Source organism: Fukomys damarensis, unplaced genomic scaffold, assembly GCF_012274545.1.
Source record: "Fukomys damarensis isolate Sample0158 unplaced genomic scaffold, DMR_v1.0_HiC HiC_scaffold_17, whole genome shotgun sequence".
Classification (NCBI taxonomy): domain Eukaryota; kingdom Metazoa; phylum Chordata; class Mammalia; order Rodentia; family Bathyergidae; genus Fukomys; species Fukomys damarensis.
In genome coordinates, this window is record NW_022900929.1 from 59,855,834 (window position 1) to 59,876,224 (window position 20,391).

A 20,391-nucleotide genomic window follows, 5' to 3' on the forward strand; every position below is an offset into this window, starting at 1 on the left:
CAAACTTGGGACCTTGCACTTGTGAGGCTGAGCTAAATCCCTGGCAAAATATTCTTTACAAAAAAAAAAAACATGAACCATTAGTAATCTATGAAACTTTTTACTTCCTCAAGCCTTTTCCCTATTTAGTAAGTAGTCAAACTTCCTGTCCGACAGATGAAATATTGTGTCTCATTTTAGTATGCATTTGTTTAAAAATAAGGTTAAACATTTTTATATTCATATTGGTAATATGTTTTCCTTTTTATGTGAACTGCCTGTTGATGACCTTTTTCCATATTTGTAATGGACCATGAACTCCTTGAATAGTAAATAAATTAGTTTTTATTATATATACTGTAAGCTTTTTGCTGAATATAACTTTTCTCCTGGTGTTTTTTAAATTTTTTAAAATTTCTTTTATAGTGTTGGGTTTGTCAGATTGTGGTATTTCATGATAAATGAGGAAGCTTGCCTTCTTTTGAGTTGTTTTTTTAAGGCTTATTTTTATTATTATTTCTGATTAACTAAAAACCATTCATATTATTATTTGTAAATTATTTTTGCGTACTTTTTTCTTTAAACACGGAGTTGTTTTTATTAATTAGAAGTCCAGAAGATAATAGTTTTTCATACTTTAATGCCAAGTCGGATTGGTTTATCTTAGCAAATAAGCTATTTAGTCATAGTTCTTCAGCCATAAATCTCCTCTTCCAAAGCAAACATCCTTCAAGGATAAAACAAACAGGATCAAAACAGGATGAGCGGTCTGAACCCTTCAGTGCTAGTCTGGCTTCGTTTGGGTGTGGGAGATTAAAGCAAGCACCTGAGATAGTCTTGACTGTAAAAGGAAACCGCTCAGTTCAAATAATTTTTAAAATATTCTAAATACTATTTACTTAGAAGATTTTTAAGATCTTGATTTATTATGTTAAAAAAACAATGAAGTAAATAGTTCTTTCCTATGCGTGAACCATATGTTCTTTTATCTTTCTGGGGGGAATATCTAGCTATTAAGAAGTAAAATTATAAAATTAATGAAAAAAGCAAAATTATAAAAGCTACACAGCATATGTACTCCACATAAGTCCCACAGCCAAACTTAAATTTTAAACCTTTTTTTTCTCAGATTTATAAGATCCTGAAAACTGGGAAAATCATCAAAAATTAAGGGAAAATGAAAACAGTAAAAAAAAAATAAGGTTGCATTTTTCTCTTTTTAATACACACTTGCTTTTTACTTTTAATATGTATACATGTTTATCTTGATTTAGAGAAATATCAACTAACCTTTTGATTGGCTAAATATATAGAAATATTTTATTTACTATATGTATATTGCAGGTCACTAAAGCAATACAAATTAATCTTAGATTTTAAAATGTAGCTAAGCAACTTGACATATTTATAAAATATGTTCATACATTAAATACAATTTTATAAACTAATTGTATCACCTGATGTATTATGACATGTCTTTGAAAAATGATGTATTTTTTTCAATATGTATATTCTTTCACTAAATAATTTAAAGGGCTTTAAATCACTTGTATGGTTGTACTATAACTTATTTAACCAATTTATTGCTATTGCTTAGTTGTTTTGAAATACCACTGCAGTGAACATGCTTGCAGGTGCATATTTGTACATATCTGCAATTATTACACAGGAGACAAATTTATGGAAGTGAAAAATGGTTGTGCATTAAAGAGTAATTACAACTGTTAAGAAAGGCAGCTAGGGATGTAGTTCAGTGATAGAGTGTGTGCTCAGTATGTGCAAAGTCCTGGGTTCAATCCCTAGCACAGAAAAAACGGGGGAGAGGGAGAGAAGTGAGAGAGAAGGAGGAGAGAGGGAAGGAAGCACAGTTAGGCTATTTATAAAAATACCACTAAGAAGCTGTAGGGTTCTTTTTTCTTTGAACTCTCAGGATATGGAAAAGAAGAGCAAAAGATTTTTTATACTAAATACTCCATTTTGTTCCTAATTATAAAATATACTATCATAAATACTTTCTATGGAAAGAATGTCTGAAGTTCAAATTATAATACATATATCTATGCATGTGTGGTACAAGTAGTGAGAAAATTTATTCAAAAATTCGTATTCTTATATTTTGATGTCTTTTTTAATAAGCTCAAAGACACTGGTCTATAACAGGGCAGAATAATGGGTAGGCAGAAGGGGCAAAGTGTGTGTTCTTTCAATGGACTTCCCAGAAGTCATCTGAGTAGACTGAGAAAGGTTCAAAAAGTGTTAATAACTTGCTTCAAGGATAATACATCAACTCTGCTCAGTAAGCACGTCAGCATATGAACCAGCACTTTTGACAAATTAATGTGAATTATTCAAACGTTTGAGTGTATGAACATAGCATTACAAACACTGCCATTTGGAAGGGTTTCTTTTGGTAAAAAGATGACAATTGTGAATAAGATGAACTCTTTCCATTTGTTGTTTACAGTTGGCAATACTTTTTCTCCTGGCTATTTCATGGTAAGCATAAACACAGTAGGTTTTTCTTAGGCTATTTGCTATGGAATTGAGAATATTTTATCACTTTTTGGAAAGGAGGGATTTAGTGGAAGACATAGACCAGTGGAAGAAAAAGAAAAGCAATAAATGTGAGTTTTATTTTCACCTCTACTACTGTTATGTCAAGATATTGAGAACGACAGCTCATCAAGAACATTGCATCATATACTAGCACTGCATTGAACTTGATGAGCTATATTAATCGTATGTCATACTTCCCTTGCCCGCAAGAAATTTATACCATTGGTATTTAGATTTCTTTCAAATACTGCTTCATTTAGCATACTTGTACAGTACCTAAATATTTGAAGAGGACACAGATTCCTGCAAGTAAAATCATGGCATTAAAAAGAATCTAGTAGTCCCATATTTTCTGCCTTGTTGGTTTACTATTTCACAGAATAGACTGGTGCAGAATAACCTGTTTATTGTTCAGTACAGATAACAGAAGAGAAGAAAGGCTCCAAGAAAAATGAATTAGACCTCGGAGAGCGGATAAGATATAAATGAGCAGGAAGGAATGAAAACAGATTAAAAAAGAGGAGAGCAGCAGCATAAATGAGGCAGAGGCCCAAGTGTGAATGTAATTTGAGAGGCGGCCTCAGAAGTCAGCCTGGCAGAAGCAGAGGTTCCTGTGGAATGGCCTCAGATAGGCAAGCCTTGGCTATATTACCAATAGCCTTCAAAGGCTCTTGCAAAGATGTTCAGATTTCATGTGACAGGGAAAAGGAAGTCACAGCAGAGTTTTTAAAGCAACAATGGTTGTTTAATGAGAATAGCATTTTAGGAACACCAGTCTGTCCCTTTAGCATCAGATGATTGATTGACACTGGTCGGAGTAAAAGTACTGGCTGAAAAGTGATTGGACACATAGACAGCTGTCCACTGGTAGCACTGAGAATAGGAGAGATTCCTGTCAGAAACACTTGAGAGAAAATATGATTTGGTGAAACCCTAACTTAAAAACTTATGAGAAAAAATATGAAGTTGAGTTTAAGAACAGTATTGCCAGGTGGCAGATATAAAATTCATCAAAACTGGCTTCCAGAATCTGAACTGCCAAAGAAGAGAAAGTCTTCTACGGATTCTTTTGTGGGAATAATGGAAATACCCATGAGAATTTCTCTGGAATGATAGCAATTTAGATTATATAACCCCATTTCCCCACATAATTAAACTCATTCTGTGGAGTTTAGTGCTAAAAGTCAGAATGTCCAAAGTTAATCTGAATCATAAAGATTATTTTTAAGAGCTGTATCTCAAGCCATTCAAAGATAGGCCAAATGTCAAGGCTGCGGTGTGAGGTGTCATTCTTCAAAAGGCAATATGTAACTCCTGCACTGGGCAAACAGCAGAGCAATTTGCGAGCTGATGGCAGTCAGACTGGGAAGCACTGTCTGAACCACCTTGGTGTGTGAATATTTAAAAGCCCAGATCAAAGCAGGTGAAAGCAGAATATAGGGAGAACTTTACTAATTATTTTATTTTCAAAAGCACAGGATGAATTGGGCAATTAGCAAAGCTTTACGGCAACTATTCATTAATGTTGTCTAGGTGATTTACTCAAAAGAATAGTAAAATACATCTCAGGATAGACACTGCATATTACCCAAACTTAAACTGATCTAAAGAAAAAATAACAAGAAATTACAATGTTCATAGATCATACTTTGTATGGTATTGGAAAATCCTTCTGGATTTTACCAAGAGGCAAGTTTCAGGCTGTTCTTTTTACAACTAGATAGAAATTGCTTACCAGTTAAGACAAACGAATAGTTTTTACTGACTTTACATAACGTCCTCTGGAATTCTGTAAACCCTAATAACTATAAATGTAGGAAGCCCTATGATCTTTGCCTTTATATGTATTGTTAACAGTACAGATTCTCTAAGTCTAAAATCATATGTATAAACTACTCACTGTAAATAAATTTGAATGTAGATATAATTCACATTTAAGATTACTGTCAGTCCTTAATGCAGCATAGTGTCCTGTCAGCTGAAAAGAGTTAATGTGTTCCCATGTCTCTAAATTGACTCCCAGAGAATGATCCAGGTACTGAGCATAAAGCTCATTAATCCCTAGTTCTAACTCTTTAACACATGAAAGAAAGATGTGTCTGATTTAATTTTAAGTCATCTGTAGTACTCAAAAAAGTATTAACTGTGAAGTGAATGGATATTAAAGAATGGAAATTACATTTACAAGTGGCCTATAAAAATAAAAAATCAAAGAAAAATGAGCTCAACTTGAAATCTAGTCTCTCTATACATCCAGAATGCTTTGTCTGTAAAGTACAAAAATGTTTGGAATGAATGTCCATTTTGAGATAAAAGTATAAATCTGTTCCATTCTTCAATGTATGTGGTATAGACCTTTAGACCATTTCCTTTATATAGTGTTATGATGGCAGTTGTAATTAAGCAAAGCATTTTTTTTGTTGAGTATATGCCACAAATTTCAGGTTGCCTTTTCAGAGTTGTTATTCAAATAAATTCTGATGGTTTAGGAAGATGAGTCTCTCTGTCAGACAGAAGCAGTGACTCCCAAATGTCTAAAACTGTCATTAATTATTCTTCAGACTCCTACTTATTGTGTACTTGTCTTGAAACCAAGGCTCTGTTCTCCATAAGGAAAAAGACTTAAGGACAATATAATTGCAGTTTACAAAGATATTTAAGAAGGAAATAACTCGTCACTTAATTTTTAACAAAAGATACTCTTAAAAGTGGAGGTGTTTTAAATAAAACAGTGATACATCAAACAGTCCATTTAAGGCAAAAATAATTCTCTTTCAATTTTCTATGAGCCTTCAAGTATCTTAAGCAACTGTTCATTATGGATTGTCCTAGAATAGTTATGGCGAACCTTTTAGAGTGAGTGCCAGAACTGCGACCCTAAACCCCCTTATTTATCACAAAATTCCAACACTGTAATTAAACCTGAATACTAAGGTTTTGGCTTAGAAAAAAAATTCATACATTAAGATCTTTTGTCTTTAAAGAAAAACGAGTAACATGGGTGCCATAGTTTCACCGCCACTGTCCTAGAGGTTCAGGAGCAGGGGCAAAACAAAGACAACAAAATAAGCGGGGAGAGAAGGAACATTTCCACTAACCAATAGCTCTATTAAAAATATATTTTTTATATATCCTCTTCCCATTCTTAGAAATCAAAAGAATCTTAAGTAGAATAGTTAAAATGATTATTAGTTTGCTTTACTCACATCCTTTTCATGACTGCCTACTACTGACTTTGATCCGCTTACACATACAGATGTGCAAGCAGTCTACATTGTAGCAATTCTCTCCTTTCTCCCTCTTTCTCTCTCTGTCCCTCTCTCCCACCCTTCCTCTCTCCATCTCTCCTTCCCTCCCTTGCTCTTTCCCTCCCCTCATAAGTTATGAAATCACAAAGAATTGAAGATGCTGGTTTTCAGAATCAATAACTCATATCATATTAGCTAAATTTCTCCTCCTGCAAAAAGAATAACCTTGGCTTTGTTCTCAGAAATTTCATCTCTTTCCCACCAGGCCCCACAAACTCTGTCCATTGAAAATGGGAGAAATCTGTTCTCTTCGGATAACTATCATTTAGTGTTCTTCTACAGAGACCTTTAACTAAATACAAATATTTACTATAAATCTTCACACGGAGAAATGGACTTTTTACAAATTTAGAAACCTACTTTTAAGGGAGATCACTGAAATTTCAGTGCATTACTTTAGAAGGTAAATGAAAATACTCCTTATTCCCAGCTTGTGTATAATGATATATAATGATATATAAAATGTGTATATTCAAAAACAATATCCTACTGATTTTTGAGATCCTGCTCTGCTAGTTACCAAGTATTCAATGATGAACAAAACATACATTGTCCCTACCTTGTGGGGCCTCACAGACTTGTACTAGTATTGAGTTGTCTTAGAAATTTTACATATGATTTAAATATTTTCTGATAGGCAAAGTGAAAGACCCAATAAAAGTATAACTTGATCTTAATTCATTCTATTATCTCAGTCACTCTGTGATGTTAAGTCAGGGGCTTAAGCAAAATAGTTCAATTATCTTCTGTTACATACAGTACTTTCCTAATAGTATTATTCACTGCACTACTGTTGTCATAGACTTAAGTAGAACCCAATGGACAATCTAGACATGTATTTTACGAAGTCTAAATTAAGGCCTGGGTAAATTATATAAAGTTACTCTTTTAAAAGAAAAACAAAATTATGTTAGGGATACTATAAACAAGGAAATACAGTAGAGCTCTAATTCTTCATGTTCTCATTTTTAAATGGGCTTGGTAAGGTAATAAAAATCTAGTAAAAGTTTTTTTCATCAACATTATCTCACAGTGTTATCTAGGCTGTCCTCGAACCCACAGTCCTCCTGCCTCAGGCGGCTGCATGCTGAGATTACAGGGCTATGCCACCATGCCTGACAAACTCTGATACATCCTTATTTCAGAAACCATTTGGCAGACAAAAATTCCTTTATGGGCCAGGGATTTAGCTCAGCGGTTTGGTGGCCTGCCTTGCAAGCGCAGGGACCCGAGTTCAATCCCCGGTACCCAAAACAAAACAAAACAAAACAAATGCCTGTATGAGCAAGATCCAAAAGTGATGGCACAATTCAGAGAAATCACAGTTAATTAAATAGTAATACATAATATACTCTGTAGGGTTTCTCTAAGAGAAAGGCTTCTCCCTTATCCTTGGTTCTTAGAGGTTCAACAGTTTTTTTCTCAGATTTCTTATTTTCCTCAACCTATATTAAAAGCATGAAAGGTAGACTTGCAAATACAAAAAAGTGACAGACAAATTTTAGGATACCAAAAGATATTAATTGCTGGGAAAATCTACTACATTTACCGAGGAAATCTGACAGAAAGTGTTACATTTATGATCAATACTCTAGTGGAATAAACATAGCCAGAAATATTTGCAGCTGCTTCTGTCAAGAGAAAGATCTGTTTCTCTGCCACTTGAATCTAGGTCAGCTGTGACTCACTTTGACCAATTTGAAAAAAAAAAAGTGAGGTTTTACAGCTTCTTAACAAGGGCTTGAGAAACTTCACTGATTCCAGCATTATGCTCTTCCTAGCCTGTGCTCATTGTGTTGGAAAATCTGGTCTACTTTACTTGAGAATAAGATATCACTTAAAGAGAGAGCCCCGGCCAGAAGGCAGAACCATCAGGCATGTGACCCTCTATCTCCAGCTGACTACAGCTGCATGGGTGATTCCGGGAGAGACTGGCAGCCTGGCTGCCCAGCTGAGCCAAGCTGAAATTGACGTGATTAATTAAAGTAGCTGCTGTTTCAAGCCACTAACTTTTGGGTGGTTTATTATGCAAAAGCAAGTAGCCAATACAGAAATAATAATTGCATATACCCAAAAAAGGAAAGGCTTGGCTTGGCTTTACAGGCAAAGCAGGCTGGAGTATTAGTGGATGAATCATTTGCCCACAGCTCAGTGTAAACCTCCAGTGAAACATGGCAGCATTACAAAGGAAGAAAATTTCAGATCAAGGGAAGGGTAGGGTTCACTTTCTTTTGTAGTGATCAGGCTGGATTATTACATGGGAGTCAGTATTTTAAAGATACCAGGAATGCTAGAGAACATGCCCAGAGAATAATGAATGTTGATGAACAATCTGTAACTTTAACATACAAAGTCGTTTGAAGACTTGGAAGTATTAATCTGGAAAAAATAAGACATGGTAGAAACATAACTTTCCTTTAACAACTTGAAACTACCTCATACAGGAAATCAAGGTAGTGACTTAAAGCAGTTAATGGAAGATCTAAGGACACAGTTTTCTATTAAAATTAGGGGTAATTTTCTGACTGTGTAAGTATTATTTGACTCCACATTCGTACCACTTTCTATCAATTCTTGTTTCCGCTTTATTCACCATGACTTTTAATCCCACTCTGCCGTCTACTTCTTCCTATACTTTTTCACCTCCAAATGCTTTCTGTGGTCTCTTTCAAACGTGACTAGTAATCTTTTCTCAACTTCGTTCTCTTCTTGTTTGATATTCTCTTATTTTTATGTGTACTTTTGTGAGCATATATGTGTGTTCATATTTATATGACCATGATTTTATATATTCAGAAATATGTACACATACATTTTATATGAATCTGTGTGAATCTTCGTTATGGCTTAAACTAAACATGAAGTTGTTCTGTTTCATCAGCCACAGTCCCTTCATGGGGGAGTGGGTAAGCCCCGTCAACTACCTGTCCCCTTCCGTTCAGTTCTGTGCTTCCTCTCTCAATCCTTCCCTCCTCCACTTCCTTCTGATCTCGGTTTATTTCCATCTGCTTTCTGGAACCTTCCTTCCATTGTAAATACCTCATGTCTCTCCCCAACCTTGACACTGAATACCACACATTCAGATTTTAATTGAAACATAAACTGACCGGGGACACGTCTCTACCAACTGCCTACGGCACACTAGCCTTTCCCTTGATACCTATAATATCAGATACAGAGTTCTTCTGTTTCCTCATTAGTACCTTCAAATTTCTGCATCCAAGTAAAATCCCTTGTTCGTTTATGGTTTATATAATTCAGCTGTATTGCTCTTTTTTGATGGTTTCTGCTGATCTCCCGGTCAGTGACCTCCGTTTAGTACAAACTTCAGGCATCTGGTTCAATTTCCCTTTCTACTTCATCTTCTATTTTCATGCGAAGAAATGTCAGCAACATTGTCGGTTATCATTCTGCCTTATACTTCTGACTCCAGAATGCTAATGATCTTTACCTCTCCTCAACCTCAGTTGCTCCCTTTGAATCATAAAATTTATACCTCGGCAATCCTAAGATCAAAACTACCTTTCTGAAAACAATCACAGTCTTTATTCCATTACTCTTGCTGTTTAGCTCTCCCCCACTCACTTTTCTTAACTAAGGATTGAATCCAGGGCCTTCCCACTGAGTTATACCTGCAGGCACTACCCACCCCACCCCACCCCTGACCCCAGCTGTGCTCAAATTTGGGATCCTCCTGCCTCAGATTCCTAGAGTGCAGGGATGACAGAAAAATGCCAACACAATTGGCTTTACCCTTTTTAGTGACAACAAATTAAGGCATCCAGTCAATCACTCCCTCCATTTTCTCCCAAAACTAAAAGCCCTTTATAGACCTGTGTTCTTCTCTACATAATCTGGGTTCTAGGCTTAACCACTTTCTCCCCAGGACATTCAGGACATCCTACACCTTTGTCTTTCTCAGCCCACTCACCATAAAAAAATCATAAACTCGGAATCACTAAATACAATTTTCCCTCCTATCTCTATACCCAATATATATAGAACTGATCGAGGGTTACAATACTATGATGGTCAAAGTTTTCTACAAAATTACAGATTCTAGTTGTAGCAAGTCATCAGTCCACCCAGTAATCCTTTTACGTAGCCCTCCTCTCCCTTTCTTGCATTCAACCCTCATCTGTGCTTTCAGCAGAGACCTGTGGCTCCCATTCCATGGGGAAAATGAAACTAGCAGGCATGATTCCCGTCAGTTTCCTTCTCCATGCCTACAAAATGAACCACAGTTGTATTTATCCTACCTCTTTGAACCTCAAAGGAAAAGTTTTCCAGTCATATTCTCAAAGATTACCCTATAAATCATGGTGTTTATTGTTCTATCCTCTGAGATTCTTCCTAAAAAGTTCTCATCTTTTTCCCACATATTTTAGTCTCTTCCCATATCTCCTTTTCCATGATCTATAAATATATTCACATCTTCTCTCTATAACTGTAGTCCTCTCTACATTCTCACCAACGTCTTACAAAAGTCTGTTCTTAGTCTTCACCTTCCACTCATGCTTAACTCCACTTTCATCAAACCATTAAAATTGCATTTAAAAAGTTATTGTTTCCTAACTGTCAATCACATGGGCGCTTTTCACCTTGATCTTGTTGAAGCACTCAGTTAACTTTGTGAGTCACTCCCTTCTCAAAGTTGTCCTGTCTGGATTCCAATACAGCACCCATGTTTGGTCCATCTTTTACTTTTCTGACTGTTGTTTCTCAAATCATTTTGCCAGTTTCTTTATTTTTTCTTCATTGAGTTTATTGGTACATTTTAGGTATACAGTACAGTTACATTCATTACTGGGATCTTGTACCTTCACATAACAGGTCTTGGTTCTCATTTTTTCCCCTTGTTCCTGCCCTCCCTTCACCCTGCCTCCCCTCCCATTTACAAACACTTTATTTCCATTTTTTCATTTTCTCCTATTTTTTTCTTTTCCCTTATTAGCTTTCCCCTACCCTTCCCAATTTCCCTATACCTTTAGCCCTTTTCTTCCTATTTCTTTATATTTATTTATTTATTTATTTATTTTTGTTTTGTTTTTTGAGCCAGGGTCCCACTGTATAGTTGAGACTGACCTGGGACTCACTATGTAGCCCAGGCTGGTCTCGAACTCACAGCGATCCTCCTTCCTCAGCCTCTCGAGTGCTGGGATTACAGGTGTGCACCACCACATCCGGCTTTTTTTCTTCCTATTTCACATTGTCAATTATCTCATTAGGATTTTATGTACCATTATAGTTTTTCATACCAGAGAAACTATTCGGTATTTACACGTGTGTGACTTATTTATTTCACTTAGGAGCATATCCTCAATATGTATCCATTTTCCTATGAATGACTGTAATTTCTCATTCTTTATGGCTGAGTAGTATTCCATTTTATAGAAAAACCACATCTTCTTTATCCAGTTTCCAACAGATGGGCAAATGGGCTGTTTCCAAGTTTTAGCTATTAGAAACTGTGCCGCTGTAAACATGGGTGCGCATATATCACTGTGTGCCAGTTTCTTTTTACATATTTGTTTCATTTGATTCTATCCTCCACCCACCCCTCTTTTTTATCTCTCTCTCTAAAAATTTCTATCTATTCCCATGGCTTCATTTGCAAGCTGGAGTCAGAGCTCATTATGACCCACTTGTCTACCCTCATTTCTTGTGTTCTCCGTCTGTTATTTCATCATCCTAGGAAACCACACTGCTGGTAGTACTTGATATACATCACGTTGTTCCCACCTCTGTGCCTACACGTGTTACCTCCTCTGCCTGGGGTGCCCTTCCTTGCTCTTGTCTCCACTCCCATTTTTGAAGTGATTATTTTTTCTCATTCTTTAATATTTAACTCAAGCATTATTAAGAAACTTTTGCAGACCTCGCCTCTCCTCCCATACCAAAGCTAGGTGCTATTTAATGCTGATGTTTATTCTCTCATGGCAGCATTTACAAATAACTTTTCGGAGTTAACCATATGAAGACCTTTCCCACCTTGCTGCTCCTTAACAGCAAGGACCATGTCCTATTCTTTGAATGATCAGGGCCTAGGACAAAACTTCTTACATAGGAATTACCCAACCAATATTTGTTTAGGAACCGAAAATCTACCTAAAATTCTGTGATAGCCATGTACCTAAATGTCACCACTTATATGTCTCAGCAACACCTCAATATTTTAAGTATCAGACAAACTCATTCTCACACGCATACTCACCAGAGAAATCTGCTGCTTTTCTCCCCATTGTCTTGGTTAGGGCATCACTAATAAACCAGTCAGCAAGACCATATACGTAGAAGTCAACCTTCTTCCCTTGCCTGCTTGCCCCATTTTTATTCTCAAAGGTCACCCTTTTGACCCAGTATCCTAAATAGCTTTCACATCCATCTCCTTATGCCTGTCTGCTTGGCTGTAGCTTAATGAAAGCCTTCATGTCTATGATGTGCTTATCTTGGTAAGAGACGTATTAACACATGTATCATTCAATCATTTTGAAGTGTAAGCCTCACTGTATTAAGTACTTCCACATTGTTATGCTCACCAGAATTTTTAATAAGGAGCCCTCTGGCCTTCTTACCTGTAGACTAAGGTGAGCTTCCATCCCATCTCTGCTTTCTTGCCAAAGACAAATGACATTACTAGATGAATAGGAGCCCTTTCATTGTTTCCCACTGTCTACATTAGTGGTTTCATTACAAAGTTTCTTTAGCTCCGGGCTGAACTCAGAAAAAGAAATACAGCGTCCCATGTTTTTCTAAATTTCCCCAGCATAAGGACTAAGAGAATGAATGAATGATAGCAATCAAGACAATTAAATACAGAAATATGCATGGGAGGTGAGGTAGGTTTGTTTTTAGATATGCTGAGTACATAGTCCTGTGGTATGTATAAGAGAATATGTTTGAAAGCAGTTGAATATGTGAGTCTACGCTAAATCTCAGGAGAAAATTTTGGTACAGAGGCCTGAATTTGAAAGCAGAATGAAAAGAGAAAGTTTTATCTTTTGAGGAATATTTCAAAAGTATAATAAAAGATGTTAAACTTTAACAGTATTTTCTTAAAACAGCAAAAGAACAGCAATAGTGAGAAAAGAAAAAAATTTTTCACTTAAAGTCTTCTCATCCTCTCCTATATTTGAAATAGGTCAGGATCTTTGATACTAACAACCACTCTTACGTGAAGTATTTTTAGTGTCTTTAGAAAGATAAAGGATGACTGTTAACCATCTCACTCGGATTTCCCTGGTTCCTTCTGGAGGAGATTCTAAAGGCTAAACATGTTTGATAGAGTAACTTCATTGCCTAAACAATAGGAATACTTTTTCTGAAGAGAAAATTGTTCAGCCTATAAGCGTTCTCCTGCTGTTACATTGACAAATACAAAAATTATTTTTAAAAAAGTAGAATCTGTGAGATATTTATTTCTGTACAGTTCAGTTGATGAAAAGGAATTTGTTCTGTTTTAACTCTTTTCCATTCCTCTTCAGTAAAGTTATCTACTTCATAAGAGTCATTCAAGCCCACAAAAATTCAGAAATAATCCTTAAAGGTCTCAAAACTTTTGCATGCAGCATAGCACTGGAAAGATGAGAGAAGTAATGGTTAGACCTTGCATTATGTCCCAGCTCAAACTCATTAACTTCGTGGCTCTGGTCAAATTAACCACTGTTTCCTTTGGTTTTGGTCTTTGGATGGTAATATCTACTTCATAGAGTTACACTGAAAATTTTAAATGTATAATTCTCATTTTTTCTGGCACAGAGACAATACTCATTAAGTATTACTCGTCTTTCAGAATATATCATGAGATTTGTTGAGTGAAAAATGAGAGCAAAATATTTCGGAAATTTTCTAAGTGGCTCTTGGTTTATCTACTTGATGGAAAACTGCATTCCACTATAGTGCAAACATATAATGACATAGAAAATATTAAAATATTGGTTGAAAAGACAGAATTTCTACCTAAAATATACCTGTAAATTTATTTTCAAGTTGATACAAAAATCATCATAGTAAATAATAGATTTAACTATTTATGTTTTCCTGACTGCACAGTGCTGTGAATTTACTTTCTTATGATGTGTTCCTACTAAAATAGCAAGTGAAACATGCCAACAGATGCTTTTCTAATTTGACTTAAGAATTTGGGGAACAAGTTTTAATGATATTAGTAAAACAGATAATCAAACTGTCATCTACAAGTCAGTGGTAATACAAACCTTAATGGAGATAGCTCTGAACTAGAAACAAGGAAACCAGGATCATGTTGGTCAGTTTTACCTCAGAACTTTTAAGAGTTTGCACTGTTTTACCACAGACCTTTGTATAAGTTCCTAGTCCTTGCTTTAGCCCTTTTCTTATTTCATGAAGCCCTTGGGAAGATATCATTGAGTAATATTTTCAGTGAGGTCCAAAATGTTTTAAGGATATTATTGATTTGGGCAGTAAAGAGTACCCTCCAGGCAAACCCTGCAAGCCCCTTCAGCAGACGCACATACTCAGCTTCCTGTTGTCACAGCCTCTGTTTGGCGGATGGGTTCCATTCCATATAGAAAGGAATAGGTGCTTCATTATGTTTCAGAAGTGATTAAGCTTTTGCAAAACTAAGTAATTGACTTTTTTCTCATTTCAAAGATCAAATTTTCATAAATCATTCAACCTGGATAAACTGAGAATGTGGTTGATCTAGCAGTTCTTGAAATATAGTAGAGGCATTGCAAAGCATGATATTTAAGTATTTCCTCCTAACCTCTTACTTTAGCAAGATACGAGTTCTAAATGGAAAGCTGTCCCGATGTATAAATAGGAAATAAAAGTAAGAGAAGCCAAAAGAAGCACAACGCAGATTCATAGATTCATCAGTGATTAAGCATTTCATTAATTCTGAATTTGTAGTAATAGTAATAATAATTATACAAAGTAGAATTTACTTTTATATTTTGAGGAAGTTTAATAGTGTAAGTGATATTATTGAGGAGAAATATATTTAACCAACTTGAAAGCAATATTTTCTGATTCTGTGCAAAGAAATGCTATTAATGGCTTTTCAGGATTTCTCCTGGGAAGAATTTGTTAACAATTTAAGTTACTATGAGAGTTTAGTGAGAAATTTATAGTACACATTTATACTATAGAATTTACACTAAAATTTTATAATTCAAATTAATAAAACTTTGCCTAAAAGTATTCACATATTCCCATAAATCATACTAATATAAGATGGTACTAACTTTTAACACTAGAGAAAGCTCAACTAGCACAGACTAACCTGTGAATACAGTGAATTTTCTTATAAATCTTCTAGTTCAGATATTTGTACCTCTAGACTGGTTTGTGGATATATAATAAGTTTAGGCAAGATATACCTGTTTATTCTAAGATTATGGTTACATTTCTTAAAACTTTTTATGCACTGAAATATTTTGTTTTATATTCCTGTTTTCTACTAACAGAATTCTTGCTACATGCAGGTTTTGCCAATAAACTTGAGCTAGTTTCTAGAGTTGTATGTAGTTAATTTGTCCATTCCTTTCTGAAACTCCCATATAGTCTAAAGGAGTGTGTAGGACACTAAGGATACCCTCATTCCTTTGGTGTCTAGCTCTGTGCTCTGTTTATTTGCAAAGGACTCTCATGCATGGATCCATATAAATGAGGCAAACTGTGGAGCAGACTAGACTGCTGCTCACCAGTCTTTGAGGAGGGGAGATTGTATATATGAAAAGTGCCGGGCATGGTTTTGACTGGGAAGGAAGATTTGTCTGTGTGTAACATCAAGAGAGACTTTCAGTTGAGGTTTTATGCTTGCAGTACAGAAAATGAAAGAAGAAAGCCAATTAATGGTCTGATTTCATCATCTTTTGTTAAGCAAAACTCTCCCTGATCCACATGAATGTGATCTCCCACCCAGAGAGTAGCTAGCCTAAAAGCACTGCAAATCAGACTTCTGAACTTTTGACTCTATCACATCCATGGGGTTTCAGTTTACTAAAAAAAAAAAAAAACTTTTCTTTGAGAATAAAATCTTTATAGTAATTCCTAGCCTGTACTACTCAGAAATGCAAAGTATTTTTAATGTAGTACAGAATGTCTGCTTTATATTAGTGTCTAATCATCTGCATATATTTAACTTATTACAATGTCACTGGACATAAAATTTTTCCATCTAATTCCTATTTTTAGTTTCATCAACTGACTCTGAAAAAGAATAAAATGTTATGCATAAGAGTTGTTGGGCCTTCCAATGTGTCACTTGCTTATCTATGTAACAAGTATGACTGCTACTACTGCTGTATTGAAATATGTGGTTCTTTTATGAAAACACAGTTTGAAGTTGACCTACACTTAATATTCTATTTTGTCACTGCACTGTAAATGATTCATTCACAATCTTTATGCAAGTAGGAAAATTATTTCAGTGAGTGTCCTATATTGTTTTGTGTGCCATCCAACATTGATGTAATCTGAGTTAAAGTTTGTGTTGTTGATGTTTTTTAAATCCCAAGTCCTTGCATATTCTGTATGAATGTCTCTCGTTTACAATATTGCTTTGTTCCTTAGCATGACTACCAGCACCGTTTGGTCACAGGCAAATACTGTCGTTTTTCTGCCAAAACATTCCTGACAATACTTGTACTTTTCTTCCGCCCTGCCCTGCTCCCTTTTCCCAATCTAGGTTGGAAAGGCTGGTGGATGTCCTGAGGAAGAAGGTTGGAACAGGAACTCTAAGGAGAGTGATCTGACTGAAAAAAACGGCAGTCTGGGGGAAGCGATCACATCTGGTGACCAGGCTGCTTCATTCAACACTGTGTAAACACTAAAAGCCTTAACTTAGCAAACAGTTGTTAGAAGTGGGACACTCCAACCACATTCCAGACTGAGATAAAATCAAATCACAAATGTTTAACCACTTTGCTGCTGACTTGAGTTATTTATCCAAATATATTAACTTTTACCAATGGGTAGCTATAAGGTTGCAGTTTATTTTGTAACTATTTTATATCTCGATGTGTTCAATGTAAATCTTTGTACTATAAAACCACTATAAAAGTATAGTGAAGTTGGTCAGGATCACATCTTCACATATGGTCCTTTCTGAATCAAAGTGCAGCAAAGTAAATATTGTCTAAGCCTTAATCCACTGTGTTAGGTCAAAACTTCAAATAAATGCATTTTCCAATATAGAGTATATTTCTCAGCTGATGAGAAAGACTCAAGACATGAGTGTGTAGTCTTCCCTAATATATGTATGCAATCTTTCTTAGTATTAAACGCTGTTAAGTAGAGATGCCATGAAATAAATGTATACTTTGCTTTAATAGTTTATTATGTTAAAATTACATTCATCAAGTCATGATTTTCATTTCACTCAAAAATAATGCAAACTTTTCAATAAAAAGATTGTTAATGTGCACTTATAAATTCATAGTTAGTATTTTTGTAATGTTGAGCTGGGTGATTAGCTAAGCTTCACTTAACTGAAGAAATGGCCAAGTTTCTGTCAAATAGTCTGGGACACTTTGGGCTTGAAAATTAGCATGTGTCAGTATGTCTGTATCCTAAAAGGCAAGAAGTCATCAAGTCTGTTCATTATTCTTATTTATTATCTTTTTTTAGATTTGAATTTTTGTTGCGGAGAAACAGAATACAGTATATAATATATTACAATGTAAGGGCTTAGGAAAGAGTAAACCTGCAATTTGGTTCAGGTTACCTATTTTTTTAAAAATTTTATTTAAGAGGTCACTTAAAGTAGTTAAAGCATATAATAACATGAATAAAACTGAGATATTATATATTTTGCTATACAAAAATACTTTTCTTTTTTAGATGGATTAGGTGAGAGACCGATAGAAAATGACTATGCCTGGAGCAGGCTGAAATAGACAAGCAGAGATTGAATTATGGAAAGTGCATAGTAAAATGAAAATTTTCGTAAGTCTATATATATTTTTAATTCATCTTTAAGATTACATTAAGTTATCTACTATTTCCTATTTCCAGAGTAAGTGTGTTAAGGATAATTTATTGTATTATTCTGTTGTATACCATTAGAAATTATCTGTTTTTTTTACTTTGCAGCAAAATGTGAGGTGCTTTTTCACAAGTGACAAAAGATACACAATACTCATACACATTTTTTCTTCCTTTTTAAATCTGTATCCATTAAACTAAACGACAGAATCATCTCTTTGCATTCAAGTTTGGAGTTTAGTCATGTTGCATGCATTTAATGATTTTTTTAAAAAATGTGAGAATTGGAAAGTAAGGAACAACATGGGTTAAAAATAAACTAACTGGATTTGCTTTCTAATCCTATGCACTAGCCTCTCATATGACAGTGACCATATAGAGAAATTAATAATGTCTTGCTCATGCATTGAGTCTTGTCTCTGTGCTGTGATTGTAACTCATAACAGCTCCCTATGTGCAGAAACAGTTCCCTTTAAGCCTTCCTGAAGATGGAGGTAAGTAAAGAGAAACAGTTCTTCTTACAAAATAGTTCATTCCTGAACCCTCTTAAAATAAATCACAAGTAAACTTGAATTTTCAACTTAGTTTTAAAAACAAACTTTTCTTGAGTTTTGTCTATGATTTTTGAACATACATAATGTAATATAAAAACACTTAACAGTTTCCAAACATCTCTTCCTACACATAACTGATCGGATTACAGCAACGGATTCATGTAATCAACATTGAAAACTTTTATAGAATATGATATTGCAAAGTAAAATTTATAATTCTAACACCTAACATCCTTCAGTGTAGTTAATCTCCCAAAAATATACCCCATTTTCTTGAACATGAGCTGTCTATAAAATTACAAATGCAAACTATTACAGCCATATATTGACTTAATTGATTTCTTACACTTAAAAATATCAACCAGCATTATTTCAAATATTGTAGTCTTTTTATTTTGTATGAAGAAATAACTTTACTGAAAATCAGTTAGCCACATATTCAGTAATAGTGCAGCTTCATAAGTGGTCTCCTTTGCTCAGAGATGTTGCTTTCAATTTTCTTTAAACAATCAAGTCACATTCCTGTAGTAACATAAGAGTCCGTTTTTTGTAAAAATTAAATAGTTCAAAGGAAAGACAGAAAAGGCAACACTACTATCCATAACAATTGATTTACAAAGTCATTTTGTATCTCTTTAAAAATTGTATCCTATCAACAACAGTATAATAGCAATAAAATTACATAAACTAATAGTAATTATGAGGATTTTAGAAATAGTACTATTACATTCATCCTGTAGATGAAGAAACAAACTCAGAGCGCCTTGCTCTGATGTCACTTATTTTAGAACTGTTCCTAAAAGTCTGTGCTACCTTGCTTTGGACTATTTTTAATTTTACTTAATGCTAAAACCCCACAGTGTGGCTTTATAAAATGGTATTCTAATCTTCAAGGATCACTCTACCTCCTAGAGTAACTGTTAGAGATTTAAAAGAAAATTATAAGCCAAGTTATTGGCTATTCACAAGCAGTTACACCAAAGTTGTATGTGAGGATTCTCATTCTACTTTTATAAATAAGATATGGGTAGAGGTATTTAAAATGGTTAAAATGCTTTATAGAATAAATTATATACTATTTTTCAATGATAAATTGATCCTTTGTATATTTCCACTCCCAGAAACTGAAGAGGACAGGTGTAGCTCAATGGCAGAATGCATGCTTAGCATGCATGGGCACCTAGGTTTGATCCTCAGCACCACAAATAAATAATTAAACAAACTGAAGAGTCTTTTGGTCACTTACTGACCGAATGTTTATTTCACAAGAGTTAGATTATTAAGAATTTGTGGTTTTAATAATGCATAGATTTGTGTAAGAATGCTCTTTTACATGTAGTATTTTTAAAGATCATAAGTATTTGTTTCCATTTCAAATACTTATGATTAAGGCATTATGATTTTTTAAAAAGGTATAACACATTTTGTCTTCTCACCTGTGATTTGTATGGAATCCCAATTTTTCAGACATTATTATGTTCTTGGTAATTACTGTTTACAGCTAACCTACCTACCTATTCATATGTACCCACACAGATGCACAAAATTACATTTGCCTTTTAAAAACATTGATTTGTAAGTCAACTGTCAGGCTTCAGTGATTTCAGCATTTTGTTCGTGTTTTATTGAAAATGCATATGGTTTCTGAGGCTTTTAAGCAAATACATGAAATGGTTGAAAGATTTATATTGCTTGTGCTTAGCTAAATATGTCATCTCTAGAAAAGATGTGGCTTATTTTGGCACAGTTTTAAAAACTCAAATATTTAAAAAATTTGTTAAGTTGGAGCTTGCATATTTGAACTAGTAGCATACGTTCCAGAATAGCATATCAAGTTACAATAATTTTGTAATCCTTTTACTAGAATCAGTTTTTTGAAGAGGTTTTTATTTCTTTTTTGTTATGTACTTTAATGTAAATTGTGTTAAATTTATAAATGTTGACATTACTTTTAAAGCAGGACTTTAGAAATAGAATTTAGCAATGATAAATGTGTAGATTTGAGAACCATTAATACATTATAT

General features: G+C 34.5%; 1 protein-coding gene across 7 annotated transcripts in view; it reads left to right on the forward strand.

The window, feature by feature from the left end:
- The window catches only part of Mipol1 (mirror-image polydactyly 1), a 301,689-nt gene that overhangs the window by 270,356 nt on the left and 10,942 nt on the right, over nucleotides 1-20,391 (forward strand). For 5 of the 7 annotated variants that reach the window (XM_010632664.3, XM_010632658.3, XM_033765142.1 and 2 more), the window contains one exon: nucleotides 16,516-17,774. The exons of the other annotated variants lie outside the window; for them this stretch is intronic. In XM_010632664.3, the coding sequence (XP_010630966.1) occupies nucleotides 16,516-16,582 (67 nt within the window). In that variant the 3' untranslated portion in view covers nucleotides 16,583-17,774. The remainder of the gene's footprint in view (nucleotides 1-16,515; nucleotides 17,775-20,391) is intronic. 7 annotated transcript variants of the gene reach the window in all.